Consider the following 18,877-nt stretch of genomic DNA (forward strand, 5'->3'; position numbering starts at 1 on the left):
TGGTCATACAGCAGCATATTGATGTGTTCTTAGACATATTGATGTGTTCTTGAGTTGTTGTTTGCTCGGGATACCTTTAAACCAAGAGACCCACACGTACTCGGTGGAAAAGAGAACATACTAACTAAAATTAAGTAAAATTGTGATAAACCTATTGTTTCATCTAGAGTTGTTGGCTCGTTGGGAGGCCTAGAGACCTACACAAATTCAGTATACAATTATTAAACAAACTGACAGAAATGGTTTTTAGAGCTATTGTTGCATCTGAAGTTGGTGTTTTCTTGGGAGGCCTAGAGGCCTACACGTACTCGGTGTAGAAGGCGTTGCTGGTGCAGTTGCCGTTGTCGTTGGGCGAGTCGGGGTGTTCCTCGGGCTCCGCGCCGTTCGTGCGAAGCTCGTCGCGGACCTGATTAAACAGTTTCAAGATTTAAATAAATATAAATAAACACAAATACAGGGTGTCATTTGAATCGTGATCAGTAATATGTTTTTCTAACTCCATAAACAACGAGAAATTTAATGCCCCTACTCTTACTAAAATCAGACAAGATTTTTTTTATATTTTGTCATTTATTTTACTTTTATAAGTGGATTTAGGATATTACAACGGCTTATTAAGATATTTAAATTAGTAAATTGAATCGCCTCTTTGAATCGGAACTGTCATTGACATCAATTTTGTCATTTGTCCCAGTTAGAAATAAAATTTATTTAATTTTTCATTTGAAATATCTTACAAAGCTGTTTAAATACCACATTGCCACTTAATAAACGTAAAAGTAAAATAAATGACAAAAAAATAAAAAAAATCTTGTCTGATTTTAGTAAGAGTAGGGGCATTAAATTGCTCGTTGTTTATGGAGTTAGTTAAACATATTACTGATCACGACTCAAATGGCACCCTGTATATGCCCTTACCAGGATTCCAACCCGGGACTTCCTGCTTAGCGATTAGGACGAAATACCCTTACCTTCTCAACTTGTCGCATGACCCTGAGCATGTTCAGGCCGGCCAGGTTCTTCAGCTCCTGGACGCTCCACTGCCCGCTGCGCAGGAGTTCCGCGAACAGCTCCGGGTACTTGGACACGTCCTCGAGGCCGCGAGGGACCCTGGGGGCAAAGAGCGATTAAGCAAGAACAAGAACGGGGGACCCTGGGGACAAAGAGCTACTAAGCAAGAACAAGAACTTGGGCTTGTTATACAGTCAGCAGCAGAAGTTGAAGCGAGCCAGGTGTTCAAAAATCACCTTGACACGCTCTTATTCTCTTAACAATAAAGTCGCGTCAAGATCATTTTGAAGACCTCGCCCGATTAGCAACTTCTGCTGCTGACTGTACCAATGAACCTGAATAACTATAGAAGACTGATTAGAACTCAATTACCTCATGTGCATTGAGCCGCGAGCGACTCAACTGGGTGCGTAGCCAACGTGCAATCGTTAACGCTCCGTAGCGAACGAAACGCAACTGTCACTGTCGAACTAGTGTCGAAGAGTGATAGAGAGAGATGACTACGATACGCTACAGAGCGTTAACGATTGGCACGTTGGCTACTCGCCCTGTACAGTGCGGAGCTTGACAACGTCTAAAATTGCAATGCCGTGCAAGATCTTTTTACATTGAAGGCACATGTTTTATATGCCCGTCATCCCTACAGTGACTCGTGAGTTTGCCATTTCGGCTACGGAACCCTACAACCCCAAAAGCTTCACAGTACAAATAAAATGTAAAAGCCCACACACACTCAATAAACTCGGGAAGCGGAGCTTACATTAAACCCGTCGAAGTTCATCGCTCAAAACCCACATCGGAAACCTAAAAATACCCATACCGGGAACTTTTGAAAGCTTTTTCCAACTTTTTAATCTGCACTCGATAAGTCGGAGGAAAAGCTCGCTTTGTTATTAATCTAAGGGCGTTCGCTAGCTGGTGCGGGTGCACGGAGCGGGCGCACGCACGCGGGTGCCATTGTAGGTAAAATCCGCCGCACGCGTCCGCGCCAGTTAGCAACGCTCATACTATTTTTCGCTAACCCGCTCAACCGCTCCGTGCAACCGCGCCAGCTAGCGGATGCCCTAACTGCAGTAATTTAATTATTACAAGCTTTTTATTAACTTGCAATGTACCTATGTATGTAAATATGTAACTACATATGTTTGTACGGGTCAAATCTTGCAAGTTAAATTTGACTTCGAGTTTATGTCGGGTGACAATGCAATATTATGGTACCATCGAGCTGATCTGATGGTGGAGACAGCAGGTGGCCATAGGAACTCTGTGATAAAACAACGAAACCTATTTATTATGTTTGGGGTTTTAGAATTGTCTCGATGAGTACTTATTCGTTGTCAGTGGAAAGAAAAGTACAGTCAGCGATAAATGCTTGTACCAAAAATGATTTTTTTTCTAAAAACTTATTCATGTTTGCAAAAAGTTTTGCTATACAGATTTAGCTAACAATTGTAACTGTATATCCTTCGCTTAGTTCGCTCGCCGAAAGTTGTGCAGTGCGCACCCCTGCAGCCGAATTCGAACTACGTATTGATTTCAAAACGATATCTAAATTATGTCATTTTGTTATTCACATGTACGAACAGTCGGTTCCCTAACACAAGTATCCACAACTAGCGACCCGCCCCGGCTTCGCACGGGTTAACAAATTAAACACAAACCTTCAAGAATCACTTCTGGTGGCAGAACATTGCAGTAATACTATTGACCTCACAGAGCCGCTAGTTTAGGCACGAAAGGTTAGTAACAGGCTCACTTGCATTAGTCCACTAACCCGGGGTTAACCCGTTAATCCGTTAACACAGTGTCAAATTGGTTAACCCAGGGTTAGTGGGATAAATGGCCCTTCTGTACTCTCTAACTCTGTGCCTAAGTGTCTCTCACAGGTCCCGAGAGCCCGACAGTCGCTCAAAGACTCGGCGCCATAGATTACGCTCCCCTAGAAGTCGTGAATAGGGGGCCGATTCTTCTATTACAACCGCTCGGTTTCGTGTATTTCGTTCAATAATATCTCCACTACTAGGCATTTATAGTTTGTCAAAGGACTGTCTCATTTCAAACATAGATAGAGAGTAATACCCATACTGTCATTGTCTTACACTAGTACTAGCACCCAAAAGAAAAGGATGAGTATACTTTTTTTGTTGTTATTTACTGACAATTTGGTTTGACCAACTATAAATTCTACTAGAGTCTGTGCGGAAAGAGACTCCTCTCTTTCCGAACAGACTATAATAGAACTGAAAACGAGTGGTCAATTCAATATCACTGGATTCCTAAGTATTATTATTATTATATGCTCGTATTTAAAAAATTAGCATTTCGCTGTTTTTCACCGATTTTCGAGTGACCAAATCGAGCGATCGAAATTAAAAAGTGGTGGCTGAATGGAATGACATCCGACTTTCAATCCAGAGGTCACGGGTTCAAGTCCTGGCTCATAGCTTTTCTTTCACTCTTTCTTCTACTCCATCCATAATCTTCTCTTTCCTCACAGACTCTAGCCCAGAGGTCACCAATTAGTTTCTTCAGGGGCCGGACCGGACCCCTTTTTTCAAACAATATGGCCATCGCGGTCCGTTTCTACTTCAGTTTATTAAACACTAGCGACACGCGCCGGCTTCGCACGGTGAACGAATTATACATGAACCTTCCTCTTGAATCTAAGCATACATACAGACAGACAGACAGCGGGAAGCGACTTTGTTTTATACTATACTAAGTAAAAAAATAATGTAGATTGGCCGCCATTTGGTGACCCCAGCCTATTATAGCGCTCTATCCAGCGCGAGGTAATCCGAAGCACGTGACGGTGTGCTGATTGGATTGACGTCAATCAAGGGACGTCTCGTTGAGCGAAACGTTTTACACAGTAATGGAGGACGGTCAAAGGGAAAATCTTTATTTTTTACAGAAAGGGGAATTTTTAACACAGAGGCCAATTCAACCGTCCACTTTGACATCAAAATGATGCCATTTGCGCGTGCATTGCGCTCGTACCTATTTGTTCGTAGACATATTGGCACGGAGCGCACGGGCGACCGAAAACAAAATAACATCATGATGAATCACCATGATTTTGATGTCAAAATGTAAGTTTGAATTGGCCTCACTATTACCGCTAAGCTACGGTCGTACCGCTACGGCGTAGCCGATAACATGAGTTTCGCGGTATGTAGCGAAAATGCTTCATAGAGCGATTAGCGCTGAATGGGTGAAATCATGATGGTGGCAAACGAGCATACGGTCTTGGAGAAAAGTGCTAAGGGTGTCCGCTAACGTGGGCGGGTACACGGACCGGTTGCACGTACGCGGGTGCCATTGCGGTTTTATTGCGTCTTAGAATAAACTTTACTCGTAAAGTGCACTAATAATCAACTCACAAGTTATTTTTAAAAGTAGCTGAATAAATGTTGTGTGACGTAATTACAGCCTGCAGTTTAATTTTTTGCTCCTGAACCCCTAGTGTAAATTTCATTCGATAGCGTGACGAGCGTTCGCGTTTACGTTACATATATGGGATTATTCACATCGCGCCACGCGGGACGCTTTGGAAACTCAAAATTCCATACAAAACGCGTACGTCACGTCACGCTATCGAATGAAATTTACACTAGGGGTACAGTTATAGGCCCCAGTCATGAATCTAAATAGTATATAACTGGCTTTGGACTGAGGGGTGGTGGGAAATGACCGAACGGGATAGTCTTATGTATCTTTCCGTAGGAGTAGCAGCGTAAGCGCTATTATTGTTTGTCCTTGACACAGTCACACATTTTTTTTTATTCCCCACCGTAAATTGGTATGGATTATGGTGGGCAACAAATAAATTCGACAAATAATAGTGTCGCATTGCGTATGTATTGTCCCTCACGGAGGCACGCGTATACCACTTCTATATTAGGATCGTACCTTCTATGGCCCCAGTATATTCTGTTGCTGGCGCTGGCTATGGGCAAGATTGTTACAAAATGGCGGGCCATCCGTCATTTACGTTCCCAATTCACGCCCATTTATTTAACACCCCATCGATCACGTGAGGTCGGCCAATGTCAGATTTGAGAATAAAGACGTCCACTATGATATAACAGAGCCGTCGATCAATTTATTTGGCTAAGCGATTCATTATTTGTAGAGATGCCACGAATATTCGGCAACTATTCAGTATTCGGCCTATTCGGTCACTTTGCCGAATATTCGGTATTCGGCCGAATGTTGCCTACTATTCGGCCGAATACCGAATATCTGTTGCACTTACTTAAAAAGAAAAAAACCGGCCAAGTGCGAGTCGGACACGCGCACGGAGGGTTCCGCACCATCAACAAAAAATAGAGCAAAACAAGCAAAAAAACGGTCACCCATCCAAGTACTGACCCCGCCCGACGTTGCTTAACTTCGGTCAAAAATCACGTTTGTTGTATGGGAGCCCCACTTAAATCTTTATTTTATTCTGTTTTTAGTATTTGTTGTTATAGCGGCAACAGAAATACATCATCTGTGAAAATTTCAACTGTCTAGCTATCACGGTTCGTGAGATACAGCCTGGTGACAGACGGACGGACGGACGGACGGACGGACGGACAGCGAAGTCTTAGTAATAGGGTCCCGTTTTTACCCTTTGGGTACGGAACCCTAAAAATTGCACAATAAAAATAACCAAAAACTATGATATAGGTGAACCAGGATCTATTGAGGGTGCGCCATGTTGCGGAATTTCACTGGAACTAATTTTTTCATACTACACTGAATTGTCACCCTATACATGAGAATAACAGCGCCCTCTTGACAATTATCATATATTACTGGTCAGGCTATACAAGAACACATTCTAAATATACCTATATTTAGAATGTGTTCTTGGGAAGTTGTTAAATACGAAGACCCTTTTTTGAGCATTTGTTGATTAAAAAACATTTTATTTTTATCATGAGTCTGTTTTGTTTGACTCTATTCATTAATGCTGTTCAACAAAAATACAGTGTGTAAATCCAATACGGGCGAATATTTAAACGGTGGTTAGCATAGGACCTAAAAAGTATATTGAGATAGATTTTACTTAGAAATGCATTGAAATTTTTAACCATACAAAATAATTCGGCCCGCAATATAATACACCACACAAGTTACGGGATACGAGCTTTTTAAAGTAACTGTCAACGCTTGTTGGCAGTTACTATAAAAAGCTCGTATCTAGTAATGTCATGTCATCTTCTGTTTCTTAATGTTTGCAGTACATTGCTGCTCGGTACATGTGGAAAAAATTAATCACGGGGTCATAATTAAGTGTAACTTAAAAAAACATTTTAATTAATGATAAGACGGGTAAATTCTATATCTGGTTTAATTTATTGCCCGTATTAGACTTACACACTGTATATCTTAGCTAACGTCATTTAACGTTGAGCTTTGTTAGCGATCAGTTTTCATAATAATTGTGACTCAAAATGTTCGCATGTCATGCCGAATATTCGGTATTCGGCCGAGAGAGGGGCCGAATATTCGGTATTCGGCCAAAACTACTATTCGGGGCATCTCTAATTATTTGTGTAAAGGGGCCCACTGATTAACAGTCCGTCGGACGGTATCGGCCTGTCAGTTAGAACAAAAGGTTGACAGTTCCGAACAACTGACAGGCCGATACCGTCCGGCGGACTGTTAATCAGTGTGCCCCTTAAGGATCGAAAAAACCCTCAGTCACAGTTCAAATGCTCGCTAAATTTTATTGTATGAGAAATTTCTTATTTTCCTCCAAATTTCTTACTTATTAACTTGATCAGTCTGCCTATGGTTGGAGTAACTAGCCCTTAGGCCGGTTGTAGACCAGGGGCCCGTTTCTCAAAAGCTTGTAACTTGTAATATAAGTGGAAGAAAGCTTGTAACTTTTATAATAATACAAGTGGATGTCACTTTATGAGGGCTTTTGTTAGAAAGGGACTTCCACTTGTATTACAAGTTACAAGCTAATGAAACAGGCCACAGATTTCGCCTGAAAACGGACCGTGTTACGCAACTACGTCCAGCCTAGTGTAAATTTCATTCGCAAGTGTGACGAGTGTAAGGGCGTCCGCTAGCTGGCGCGGTTGGTTTATTCCCACTAGTTACCACCAAGTTCTTACCAATGGTAACTACTAGGATTTATTTTCCCACCTTTTACCACTGGTAACTTGCTGGGAAAAAAAATCCCACCTTTTACCAGTAGTAACTACTGGGAGTTATTTTTCCTAGTAGTTACCAGTGGTAAGAACTTGGTGGTAACTAGTGGGAATAACCCGCCCGGGTGCACGGCCGCCCTTGCACATGGACCATAAGGACCCTTCTCTAACGGAAAGCCACACGTGCTCAACATGCCCCGCTCTACCGTATGCTTAACTAGCGATCCGCCCCGGCTTCGCACGGGTTAACAAATTATACATAAACCTTCCTCTTGAATCACTCTATCTATTAAAAAAAACCGCATCAAAATCCGTCGCGTAGTTTTAAAGATCTAAGCATACAGGCAGACAGACAGACAGACAGGGAAGCGACTTTGTTTTATACTATGTAGTGATAAACAATTCCTACGCACTAACAATAAACATTAATATCCACGTAAATCGTCGACTATCCATCCGGATATAATTAAATAAGATGTTCTCCCGGAACTACTAGCTCACTCTACTATAACTTTCCTTGGGACCACAGATCATTTTGCTACTAGACTGAGTAAAGGGGCCCAATGATTACCAGTCTGCCGGACGATATCGGCCTGTCAGTTGTTCGGAACTGTCAACTTTTTGTTCTAACTGACAGGCCGGTGTAGTCCGACGGACTATTAATCAGTGGGCCCCTTAAAAGAGAGAGGCCTCTATACCTCTCGCGTCGAATAATGGTGCCTATGATCTTGTACAGTCAGCAGCAGAAGGCGAGGTGTTCAAAATTACCTTGTTGACGCGCACTTATGCCCTTAACAATAAAGTCGCGCCAAGATCATTTTGAACACCTCGCCCGCTTAGCAACTATTGCTGCTGACTGTACGTGACATTCCGTAGATGCGAGAAAAGTGGCTAAAAGCAAGTTCATATCTCGCGTACAGTCGCCATCAGAAATATCGGAGCGGCCGAAGTGCTCAAATATATCGGATCACGCACCTATCGCCATGAAAATAGAGGCGTGTTCAGATATTTTTGAGCACCTTAGCCGCTCCGATGGCGACTGTACCTATGCGGGCTCGGCATTCGCTAATCGCTCGTGCACTGCACGCCACATACAGGTTTTGCTATTCTAGGTGTAACAAAGGGGATCTGTTTAAGGGTATATTCGGCATCGTGTTCTGATAAGGAAAAAAAAAAATATTTGACGTGCCCAAAAATACGTTGACATTTTTTTTACTGCGGTATACTGTTGATAATTTTAACAAACGCTTGCGTTTGTGTAAGCTAAAGAAGATATATGTATATTATAAGGTTTTGTTCAAATTATTCTAAGTTTTGTAAAAGACGTGTAAGTAAGAAAAATATACCTACTTAAAAATGTTTTGTCGACGTATTTTTGTGCCCAGTATTTTGAATTGTTTTTCTAATTATTATAGCTCTAGCTAACCTGTTGACGCCGTCGAAATCTCCTCCGATGCCGACATAGTCCGCTCCGATGACGCGCTTTATGTAGTGGAAGTGCTCTGTGGGCAAAACAAAGCAAGCGTTAAAAACGTTCGGGAAAACCGGCGACTTTTCTGTGAACATTACAGTCACGTCCAAAAATATCGATACAGACAAAGTGCCAAAAATATGTATACACTACCTTAGAATAAGATAAAAGATAGTTTAATCAAGTAGGCATATTACAATGCGCTTATGAACGTCAAATAAAGCTACACCGGCTCCAACCCTACACCCCTGCCTCGAGAACATTTAAACATATGGCCATCAGATATATCGGAGCGGCCAAGGCGCTCACAAATATCTGGACACGCTTCTATTGTCAAGGCGTTAAAGAGCTTGCTCAAATGTTTTTGAGCACCTTGGCCGTTCCTGTATATCTGATGGCGACAGTACCTACCTATAGGTACATATTTTTACCACTAAAGAGGAATGGAATAGAGACGACCTTCTCCATACAACGTAGTCCCCATTTTCCCCTCTGGATGGTGACATTTTGGATTAAAATAAGCTATGTTTTTTGTTTTAAATTTTTTTCATTAATTGTAGAGTTAGGTGCAAGAAACTAATTCCATAAAAAACCAACCGTAACTCTTACAATATGTAAAAATCAAAATTATCAAATGAAGGGACATATACGGTTTATACCTATGTACCTACATCAATAACATTTGTGTGAAAACATTTTCATACGTAAATGTAAATAATATCCATAGAGGAAAAGGCGGTCCTCCAACTTCATCTTAAAAATTAACTATTCTCTCGAAATATTAATTTCTACAGATTGCAATACTCGTAGGTAGAGATGCCCCGAATAGTGGTTATGGCCGAATACCGAATATTCGGCCACTCTCTCGGCAGAATACCGAATATTCGGCATGAGATGTGAACATTGTGAGTCACAATTATTATGAAAACTGTTCGCCAACAAACCACAACGTTTGCTAAGATGTATTTTTTTAAAACAGAACTAATGAATGTAGTTAGAGTCAATCAAATCAGACCCATGATAAAAATAAAATACTTCATAATCAACAAATGCTTAAAAAGGGTCTTCGTATTTAACAACTTTCCAATAATACTTTTTAAATATTAAATATACCTAATTTTTGGTATTTTTTTTGTGTAATTTTTTCTTTTTAGTTAGGGGCAACAGATATTCGGTATTCGGCCGAATAGTTGGCAAAATTCGGCCGAATACCGAATATTCGGCAAAGTGGCCGAATAGGCCGAATACCGAATAGTTGCCGAATATTCGTGGCATCTCTACTCGTAGGTACAGTCGTAAACTGCTGCTAAAACAATCCAAACTGGAATCCATTCCATTTCATTGCAACGGAGTTTTGCAAACTTTCATGCATATGCATAATGCATTTCAGCTGCATTGGACGAAGTTGATCTTCACTAACTTACGTAGCAGGCAACAAAACATACAGGCCCATTCGAGCGTACAGTTATATCACAATGATATTTGAATCAAAACTGTATGTAGTTTTTCTATGGACAAGTATGACCGAAAGGCATGACAATTGGGCCCCTATTCGAGATGTACAACTGTCAGATTTCGCGTCCACTTCAATTCAACAGTTGATTGAGTCGCATGTTCATCAACTGCGGATAATATCATTTGGTACTACTAAGAATTCAACAAAAATCAACTTTGTTTTATTACTATTTTAAGGTTTATAATGGTTTGGTTTGGTTGTCACCTAACTGTGGATTGTTAATGTCAAATTTGGACACAGGTTTGTTCCGATTCAACGGGAGTTCAACACGATACGTCAAACGTCCCTTGTCGAATACCCCTCCATAACATCAGTTGTCAGTTGGATGTCGTTCTGATATCAGTGTAGCCTACGACCGGGCTGTATGGGCTACATGCAGAAAAAACGTTTTATAAAGTTTGTTCAATAAACACGTTTAACCACACATTAACTAACAAAATAACATCATGAATCAAATTAATTCTGATGTTTGTCACAGTGTACTTAAGTAACTATTACCTACTTATAGTTTTACAGTTCTAATCTAACTCACTCACTTATATAAATGTATATACAAGAATTGCTCGTTTAAATGTATAAGATTAGCTTAATTCCTTGCTTTAATTAAGAATATTTCTATGAGAGAACCAATGATCTTGAATTCTAGAAGTTATAATATAAATAATATCTTTAACACTCACGGAAAAACATGTATTAACTACAAATATATCCTAATCCTTAGAACAAAGGACAGGGACAGACAGAACAGGGATAAGTTCGCCTTTGTTGTATTTAATTTACTCTGTAACTATGTTTCTCGTGTTTTTATTTTTATGTGCAATAAAGTATATACATACATACATATATACATATATACAAAGGCAGGTTTAGGTAGACTGTAATAGCCAATTTAGCCATTTAATCCTGTGTTAATTCTGAACCAAGTTTCACGTTGACTCCACCGCAAATCAGAACGGGCTGCCGTATTCGAACTTCAAGATATTCACAAGAGACGAGACGTACGAGATCCATTCTAGATACGTTATAGTTTAGATTTCAACTAGTTCTCTTTTGCAGAGCAATTCGGGCAACCAATGTCACTTTTACTATAGATCGTGTTAGATATCTATTAGATGTGAATTAGATCTCTAAATAATATCTTGTGGAAATCGTTCAAGAGTATCTCCAGAATCGCGGAAATGTCAAATTTGACAGGTTAGATCTTAAACATATTATCGTTATCGTATCTTGGCGATGTCTAAAAGATATCTAATAGATGTCTATTACAAAATCCGAATCGGGCCCTAAGTAACATTCAATACCAAGGCCTCCAACTTCAACTATTCCACGAAATCAAAGATTGGGATTGCTCAACCCACCCTTTCTTGCGAAAGCGTCCTTGTGTAAACCTATTTAAGGTTTATAATCCCTTGGATTTGAAAGATATTCAGGCAAATCGAGGCATTTAGCCGAGAATTTCGAGGGATTCTCCTTTAACCCTTTATCTGCCAAAGACGTGAACTGACGTGCGCGGCTACAGCCCAATATCAACCTTCGTGCATTCCGACAAGGTTCACGAGGACTCCTCAACTAGGGGCTTAAAGTTTTGAGGTAATTGGGTGGACATTATTTTAGCGAAATTAAGATATTCAATGGGCAGTTAGTACACACCATCTGTCTGTATAATCTGAATTGTTATTTGAAAGGAATAAACTAACTGTACTGGTACCTAATCGTTCTGTTCCTATTTTAAGGGTTATAGGTTTTAAAACAAAACTGGTCACTTCTGTGGACGCATATTTTAGGTTAGGTACTTAGGTTAACGGGTACACGTGATGCTTTCTATAGAAAACGAAGTGTCGGATGCCTCGGCCCAGACCCGGCCCATTCTAACGTGAGTTATCCTTAATAAGTAATAGTTATACGTGTCAGTTATATGACACCATAAGATTGTGAACCCGTTAGTTTATAATCTAACGTAGGTTAGGTTAGATTATAATCTCCCTACCGTCAGTTTATAATGTAACTAGTTTACAATTATACGGTGACATATATAGACCGTTTTTCGAAGTCCAATGTACCTAGTAAGAGCTTTGTCTATATATATCCCGTCTGTAACTTTGTTAAATTTGATGGAATTTAATTAGCAAGTTCGTGTGTGCAAGTTCAACCGGAAGGCGTATAATATGGCTGACATTTCACCGGATGTTGTTACACGAGCCTAAGCCAGTCGGGTTTCAGAGGGGCTACCGCGAAAACCGAATTTCACAAATTGCGGGGATCTTTCTCTTTTACTCCAATGAAGGCGTAATTAGAGTGACAGAGAAAAATGCCCGCTATTTGCGAAATTCGGTTTTCGCGGTAGCCCCTCAGAGCCCCAAGTAAATTTAATTCGATAGCGTGACAAGCGTTCGTCAAGACAGCCTACCGTGTTCTTGTGCGGCATTTACCCAAACCACAGAATAATTTACTGGGTACAGAAGATTCACTCTCTAACAAAACGCGTCTATTACGACAGATATGACCGCTAGGTGGCGCAAGCGCGAGCAGGCGTCCGTTCCGTAGCGGTGCGCGGCAACTACTATGGCTAGACACCAAAATTGGTGTGGGCCGCATGTACTTGTAGCGACGCGACGAAATCACGGAGTGAGCCACGCCTGCCCATAAATCAAAGGCATCGGTCCACTGTTACTTTTTGCGTTACGGGTACTGTACGGCTTGTTTGGCACTGACAGAAACGCCATCGCGAAGGTAATTTACTTTCTATGCATCTCGCTCGTACTCGCATATAAGTGAAAACGAGATCTATAGAAAGTAAATTACGTTCTCGATAGCGTATATGTCAGTTTTGACACTGTTAGTGACTCATGGTACGGGCTCTGGTGGCGACAGTACGTTCGAATTGGCCCGTTAAACCAAAGTGGTGAAAAAGTGGCCATTATTTAAAAAGGTTACAGTTTAAAAACCCCGACATTCCGCCCGCCCGAGCAAACCACACTAAAGTACTATAAAGGACTACCACTCACAGACTCCGTACGAAGAATTGTTATTTTTATGAGTCCCCAATTTCGACGGTTGCATTGTTAAAACTCTATGTAAGAATAAGAATAAATTTAATTAAGAAATACAGTAGCATACACGAAAGGTGTCCGGTAAGCCCCAAACTAGGCCGAGCCTGTATCTTGGGGCTTACAAAAGAGTAACAGAATGGGACATTGGATAAACTAAACTTAACTTAAAAATTACGTGAGAGTGGGTGACAAGGTGTAAGAGTTATGTAGGGTGTACAAACATTTCCAGTTAACCGATGGTAGCCACATAGGTTATAGTTTGTAGCTTTCTAGTAGACCCCGAAGGCTTATCCTATTGTCTATTGTTCAGTAAAACCGCACGTGCTACTTACCTGCAAAAAAGGGTCCTAATTATTCTATTTGGCACCTGAGCGCGGGCTAGTCCAACGCTCAAAAAAAGCGGCCAAGTGCGAGTCGGACTCGCCCATGAAGGGTTCCGTATTTAGGCGATTTATGACGTATAAAAAAAATCTACTTACTAGATCTCGTTCAAACCAATTTTCGGTGGAAGTTTACATGGTAATGTAAAGTCTATTTTTGATTCGGTAGACTGAAATGACATTTCATGTTCATACTATTAACTGTCATTTCAGTCTACCGAATAAAAAAATAGACTTTACATCATATATTTTTTTTTAGTTTTATCATTCTCTTATTTTAGAAGTTACAGGGGGGGGGGGACACACATTTTACCACTTTGGAAGTGTCTCTCGCGCAAACTATTCAGTTTAGAAAAAAATGATATTAGAAACCTCAATATCATTTTTGAAGACCTATCCATAGATACCCCACACGTATGGGTTTGATGAAAAAAAAAATTTTTGAGTTTCAGTTCGAAGTATGGGGAACCCCAAAAATTTATTGTTTTTTTTTTCTATTTTTGTGTGAAAATCTTAATGCGGTTCACAGAATACATCTACTTACCAAGTTTCAACAGTATAGTTCTTATAGTTTCGGAGAAAAGTGGCTGTGACATACGGACGGACAGACAGACGGACAGACGGACAGACGGACAGACAGACAGACAGACAGACAGACAGACAGACATGACGAATCTATAAGGGTTCCGTTTTTTGCCATTTGGCTACGGAACCCTAAAAACCAGTGTAGGTGCGCTCTCCGATAACGCGCCTTTGTTACGCATCTCGATGACACATTTTAGACTGGTTCTGTAGCGTTCGACTCGCCGGCACTCAGTAACCGAAGTACCTATTTTTTATGCAGGTGGTTGTGGCACGTGGCACGAGCGGTTTTTCTTAACAATAGACAATAGGATTAGCCTTCGGGGTCTATTAGAAAGCTACAAACTATAACTGGAACCAGTTTGGCACTGACATAAACGCCATCGAGAAGTAGATTACTTTCTATGCATCTCGCTCGTACTCGCATATTAGTGCGAGCGAGATGTGTAGAAAGTAAATTACGTTCTCGATAGCGTTTACCTATGTCAGTTTTGACACTGTCAGTGACTCATGGTACAAAGGAGAAAAACTAATATTTTTAATCGCCCCACAAACGTCGCACGTAACCAAATTGCAATTTTATATCTAATCTAATCTAATCTTATACCTTTAAACGAGCAATTATTATTGGTTTATTTATTTATTTATATATTTACTTATCTCGGAAACGGCTCTAACGATTTCGATGAAATTTGGTATATGGGGGTTTTCGGGGGCAAAAAATCGATCTCGCTAGGTCTTATCTCTGGGAAAACGCTCATTTTTGAGTTTTTATATGTTTACCGAGCAAAGCTCGGTGTACCAGATATTGTAGTAGTTAAGTGATCTATAACAGTACGAGTACGCTACGTGTATGGGAGCGGGAATGCATTTCCTCTGTTTAATTTTTTAAGCTCGTTCGCTTGAGGCCCTTTCCCGCGCTAATATGACGTACGTGCTTTATTTAAGGTAAGGACACGCCTTACGGTCAGCGGCGGACCGCTGTTCTTGAATTTATAGTTATAAAATAAAAATAAAAAAGCCTTTATTATTCCATGCATTACTGAGGTTATTTTTACTTTCATTACATTATAATTATTTCTTGCTAACTAGCATGCATTTAAAAATAGTTTTAAATTGATAGTGTTCTAGAATATTATTATTATTTTTTTAATAACTTATTATTTATAGTATAATTTATAGTTAGTCGAATCAAATCAATAGGGTATTTTCCTACTAGTCAAATCAGTTACTTTTTAGAACTGTCAAAACGATTTGCTAATATGGAATTTGTATGAAACATTACACCCTGACGTCACGGTCAACTCACCACTTTTTTATATTTCTAGAACTTGTGTTTAAAAATAACTCCTATCTGTGTTTTCCTAATAATTATCTGGTGCTTTATTTCATGCATGGTGTAAAATAGTTTATTTTAAATACAGTATAATACCCTATTTGTCAGTCAGTAAGAACCAGGAAAACTATACTCATCTCTTTCTTTTGGGTGCTAGTACCAGTGTAAGACAAAGGTAGCATGTTTCTCTCTGTCTATGTTTGAAATGAGACAGTCCCATGACAAACTACATATATTTGTAACAGTTTTTCGCATGTCTACATATAAGGAACTTTACTTTTTGCATGTTTATCCCAGTAAAATAACAAACAGGCCTATACGAACATACACTAGCATAATGCTATTAGAATCATGTTAGTTATCGTGTATTTCGCTCATAATCGAATCGAAACGTTACGCGCTCGCGCTCTACTAAGCCGATATTTCGATGTGCATTATTTATCACCGGGTACTGATAGTGCGACATAAAATAGTAGAAATTAAATAAAATGGAACTAAAAATCATACTAAATTGTTGCTCTGTTTAAGCATTTTACGCCAAAACGTAGGAAGTGCCCTCAATAATTTTCTACAATTTCTTGTCGAACTATACACAAGGTATCCGCTCGCTTATAAACGGGCACAGCCTACACGCCTATAGCGGCACTTCGTTAAAACTTCAGAATTAACAAAATTAAGGCGACGGAGAGACGCGCCGTGATTTCCGACCAGAGTTACTGGCATGCCAGCTACTGGCGCTAGCTACTCTCCACTCTGGTAAATCCAGTTAGCCATGTTTTAGCATAGAGAAAAAAATACATAGAGTGCTCACTCCATACATCAGTTTTAGTACCAAAAAGACTATTAGCATCTAGCATCGAGTAGCGGAACTATCAGTACTGCTACTTGACAATAGATGTAGCAGTACTGATGGTTCCGCTACTCGATGCTAGATGTAGTCACTGAAATTAATAGTCTGAACTGATGTATGGAGTGAGCACTCTTGTCTTACACACTGGCCCACACCGTTAACTGACAGCTCGTAAACCTTATTACAGAAGGCATAAGGTCTACCGATGGACAGTTAAGACTGTTGCTGTTTGTAGTAAAGCATTGTATGCGACAGGTTTTAACAATTCGTTTCACCCGTTATTATGTTATCAGAATCATCAGAATTAACAACTTGTGCCGCAACGTGAGCCACTTAGCCTCACAAATGGCTATTGAATACCAATCCCTAAAAAGCCACGCAGTCCAAGCATATCAGTCTCGCCAAGCGCATCAGGAAAAAATGGACCTCGTACAACGCATCCAAGAACTAAAGGAGTCAATTGAGGAATCCAGCCGACAAGTTTCGGGACCTGTATCGTTTGCCGACGCCCTGAAGAAAAATGGAACGAGGTACGTTCAACCGTCTAACATTAGCTCAGTCGCAATCTATCCGGTTGACAAGTTGAAATCGAGTGAGGAGACAAAATCTCTCGTTCAAAAGATTATCCGGCCCGAAGAAATGAAGCTGCACGTGAGAGGGTTGCGCAAGATCAAAAACGGCGGTGTAGTGATAAGCACTGACTCAAAAGAAGACGTAATAAAACTCAAGCAATCGGCGCAGCTTATGACCTCTGGACTCACCGTTGACGAGCCACAAAAACGCAAGCCCAGAATTGTAGTCATTGGAGTTCCCGCGGACATGCAGGAACCTGAAGTCCTCAAGTGCATATTCCATCAAAACTTAGCCGATAAATTACAAGATTGGTCACTCGAAAAATTTATGGCTTCCACTAAGCTCAGTCACAAATCCGGAAAAAAGGACGCCGAGACCTGTAATTATATAATTGAAGTTTCTGGAGCGATACGCAAGGCCTTAATTACGAACGACAGAGTTTTTGTGAACTGGTCATCGTGCCCTGTTAGGGATTTCACCTTGGTTACGCGCTGTTTCAAATGTCAGCTTTACAATCATGCAGCGAAGTCCTGCAAAATGGAGACTCACATCTGCGGCCACTGCGGCGAAGCGGGTCACTCATTTAAGGAATGCACAAAAAAGGACGAAGCACCAAAATGTGCAACATGCTCGTACTACAAGAAACCATGCAACCACCAAACAGGCGAAGCCGACTGCCCAGCTAGAAAAATGGCCGAAAAAAGGTATTTAAACTCTATAGATTATGAAGGCGCCTAGGAGCGCTAACTTTTCACATACTTTTATAGCACTTCATTCACTTTCATTAGTTTAACTACCTATGAACAATAGCATATTTTCTGACCTAGATAGTTTCTCTGTATCAGAGTCTAAAGCATGCGATGTGGAAACCTGCAAACATCATGTTCGCCGCTGTTTAAATATAAACAAACTTGGAGATGATTTACGCAATATTGACTTTGGCCCCGTTTATAATTCTGCTGATGCAGAAAATAGTATGCTGTACCTGACCAAAAATGTCCAGCAAGCAATTTTACTTAACACCAATAAGACACGTCTTAATAGCAACGCCCTTCAATAGATGACGCACGATGATACAGAGAACTTACTAATAGTCGTAAAATGATTACCTACTGTACTCTGATATTTAATGGAACTTAAGAATCCACTTTTTGTTTAGGTAATAAGACTTATATTGTGTACCATACCTATAGTTTATAATTAAGTGAATAAGTAATAAATAATTAATATTGTCCTTTGCTGCCTGAAACACAGGGAATCCTAGTTCAGGCATTTGTAAATCACTTGTCTTTATAAATTATTAGTCTTTAAGAGCAACCACTGTACTATACTTTTCTCAATAAAATTATTTGTATTTGTATTTGTATTTGTATTAAGAGGAAAAGGAAGGGAATGTGTGGTGTGACATCAAAATGAAGTCAGTCGCACCTGTCTCGCTCACGCCAATACTATAGGTATGTACATGTACGAACAAGTACGACCGAAATGTACGCGCGACTAAAATCATAATTTTCAGACACATCGACAGGCATTCAATGTCAAGTACCCCAGTCTATTGTTAACCCATAGCATATAATATTATGTAATATGAAAGGCACAAGTCATTAAGGCCAGCAAAGTTCTAAGGCTTCACTTTGAGGGACAATATAAGCCCTTGTCCCTCATTTCAGACCCCCGGATTGCCATTTGCTTTCACCTGACATGGCTGACGTTTAAGAACCTTGGGAGAGATATTCTGAATTTGAAATCTGTTATAGTATTGATAGTGATATGATATTATCGCTCACAGCTGACAAAAGAAATAGAGTCTGTTCGGAAAGAGAAGAGTCGTGGAACGTATGGGGCCCGATACATTCCACGACTCTTCTTTTTCCGCACAGACTCTACAATGTTGTAAGTAAGTGTCAATCGATTGACGATAGAAAAAAAATTGTTAGTTAACCCTTAAATTGGCAT

General features: G+C 40.2%; 1 protein-coding gene across 1 annotated transcript in view; it reads right to left on the reverse strand.

The window, feature by feature from the left end:
- Positions 1 to 200: 200 nt before the first annotated feature.
- The window catches only part of LOC134660907 (dipeptidase 1-like), a 177,690-nt gene continuing 159,013 nt past the window's right edge, over positions 201 to 18,877 (reverse strand). The window contains exons 10-12 of the mRNA XM_063516781.1: positions 8,590 to 8,665; positions 972 to 1,110; positions 201 to 406 (exon numbers count right to left, since the gene is read on the reverse strand). Of these exons, the coding sequence (XP_063372851.1) occupies positions 299 to 406; positions 972 to 1,110; positions 8,590 to 8,665 (323 nt within the window). The 3' untranslated portion in view covers positions 201 to 298. The remainder of the gene's footprint in view (positions 407 to 971; positions 1,111 to 8,589; positions 8,666 to 18,877) is intronic.

The sequence above is a fragment of the Cydia amplana genome, chromosome Z (assembly GCF_948474715.1).
Source record: "Cydia amplana chromosome Z, ilCydAmpl1.1, whole genome shotgun sequence".
NCBI classification, from domain to species: Eukaryota; Metazoa; Arthropoda; class Insecta; order Lepidoptera; family Tortricidae; genus Cydia; species Cydia amplana.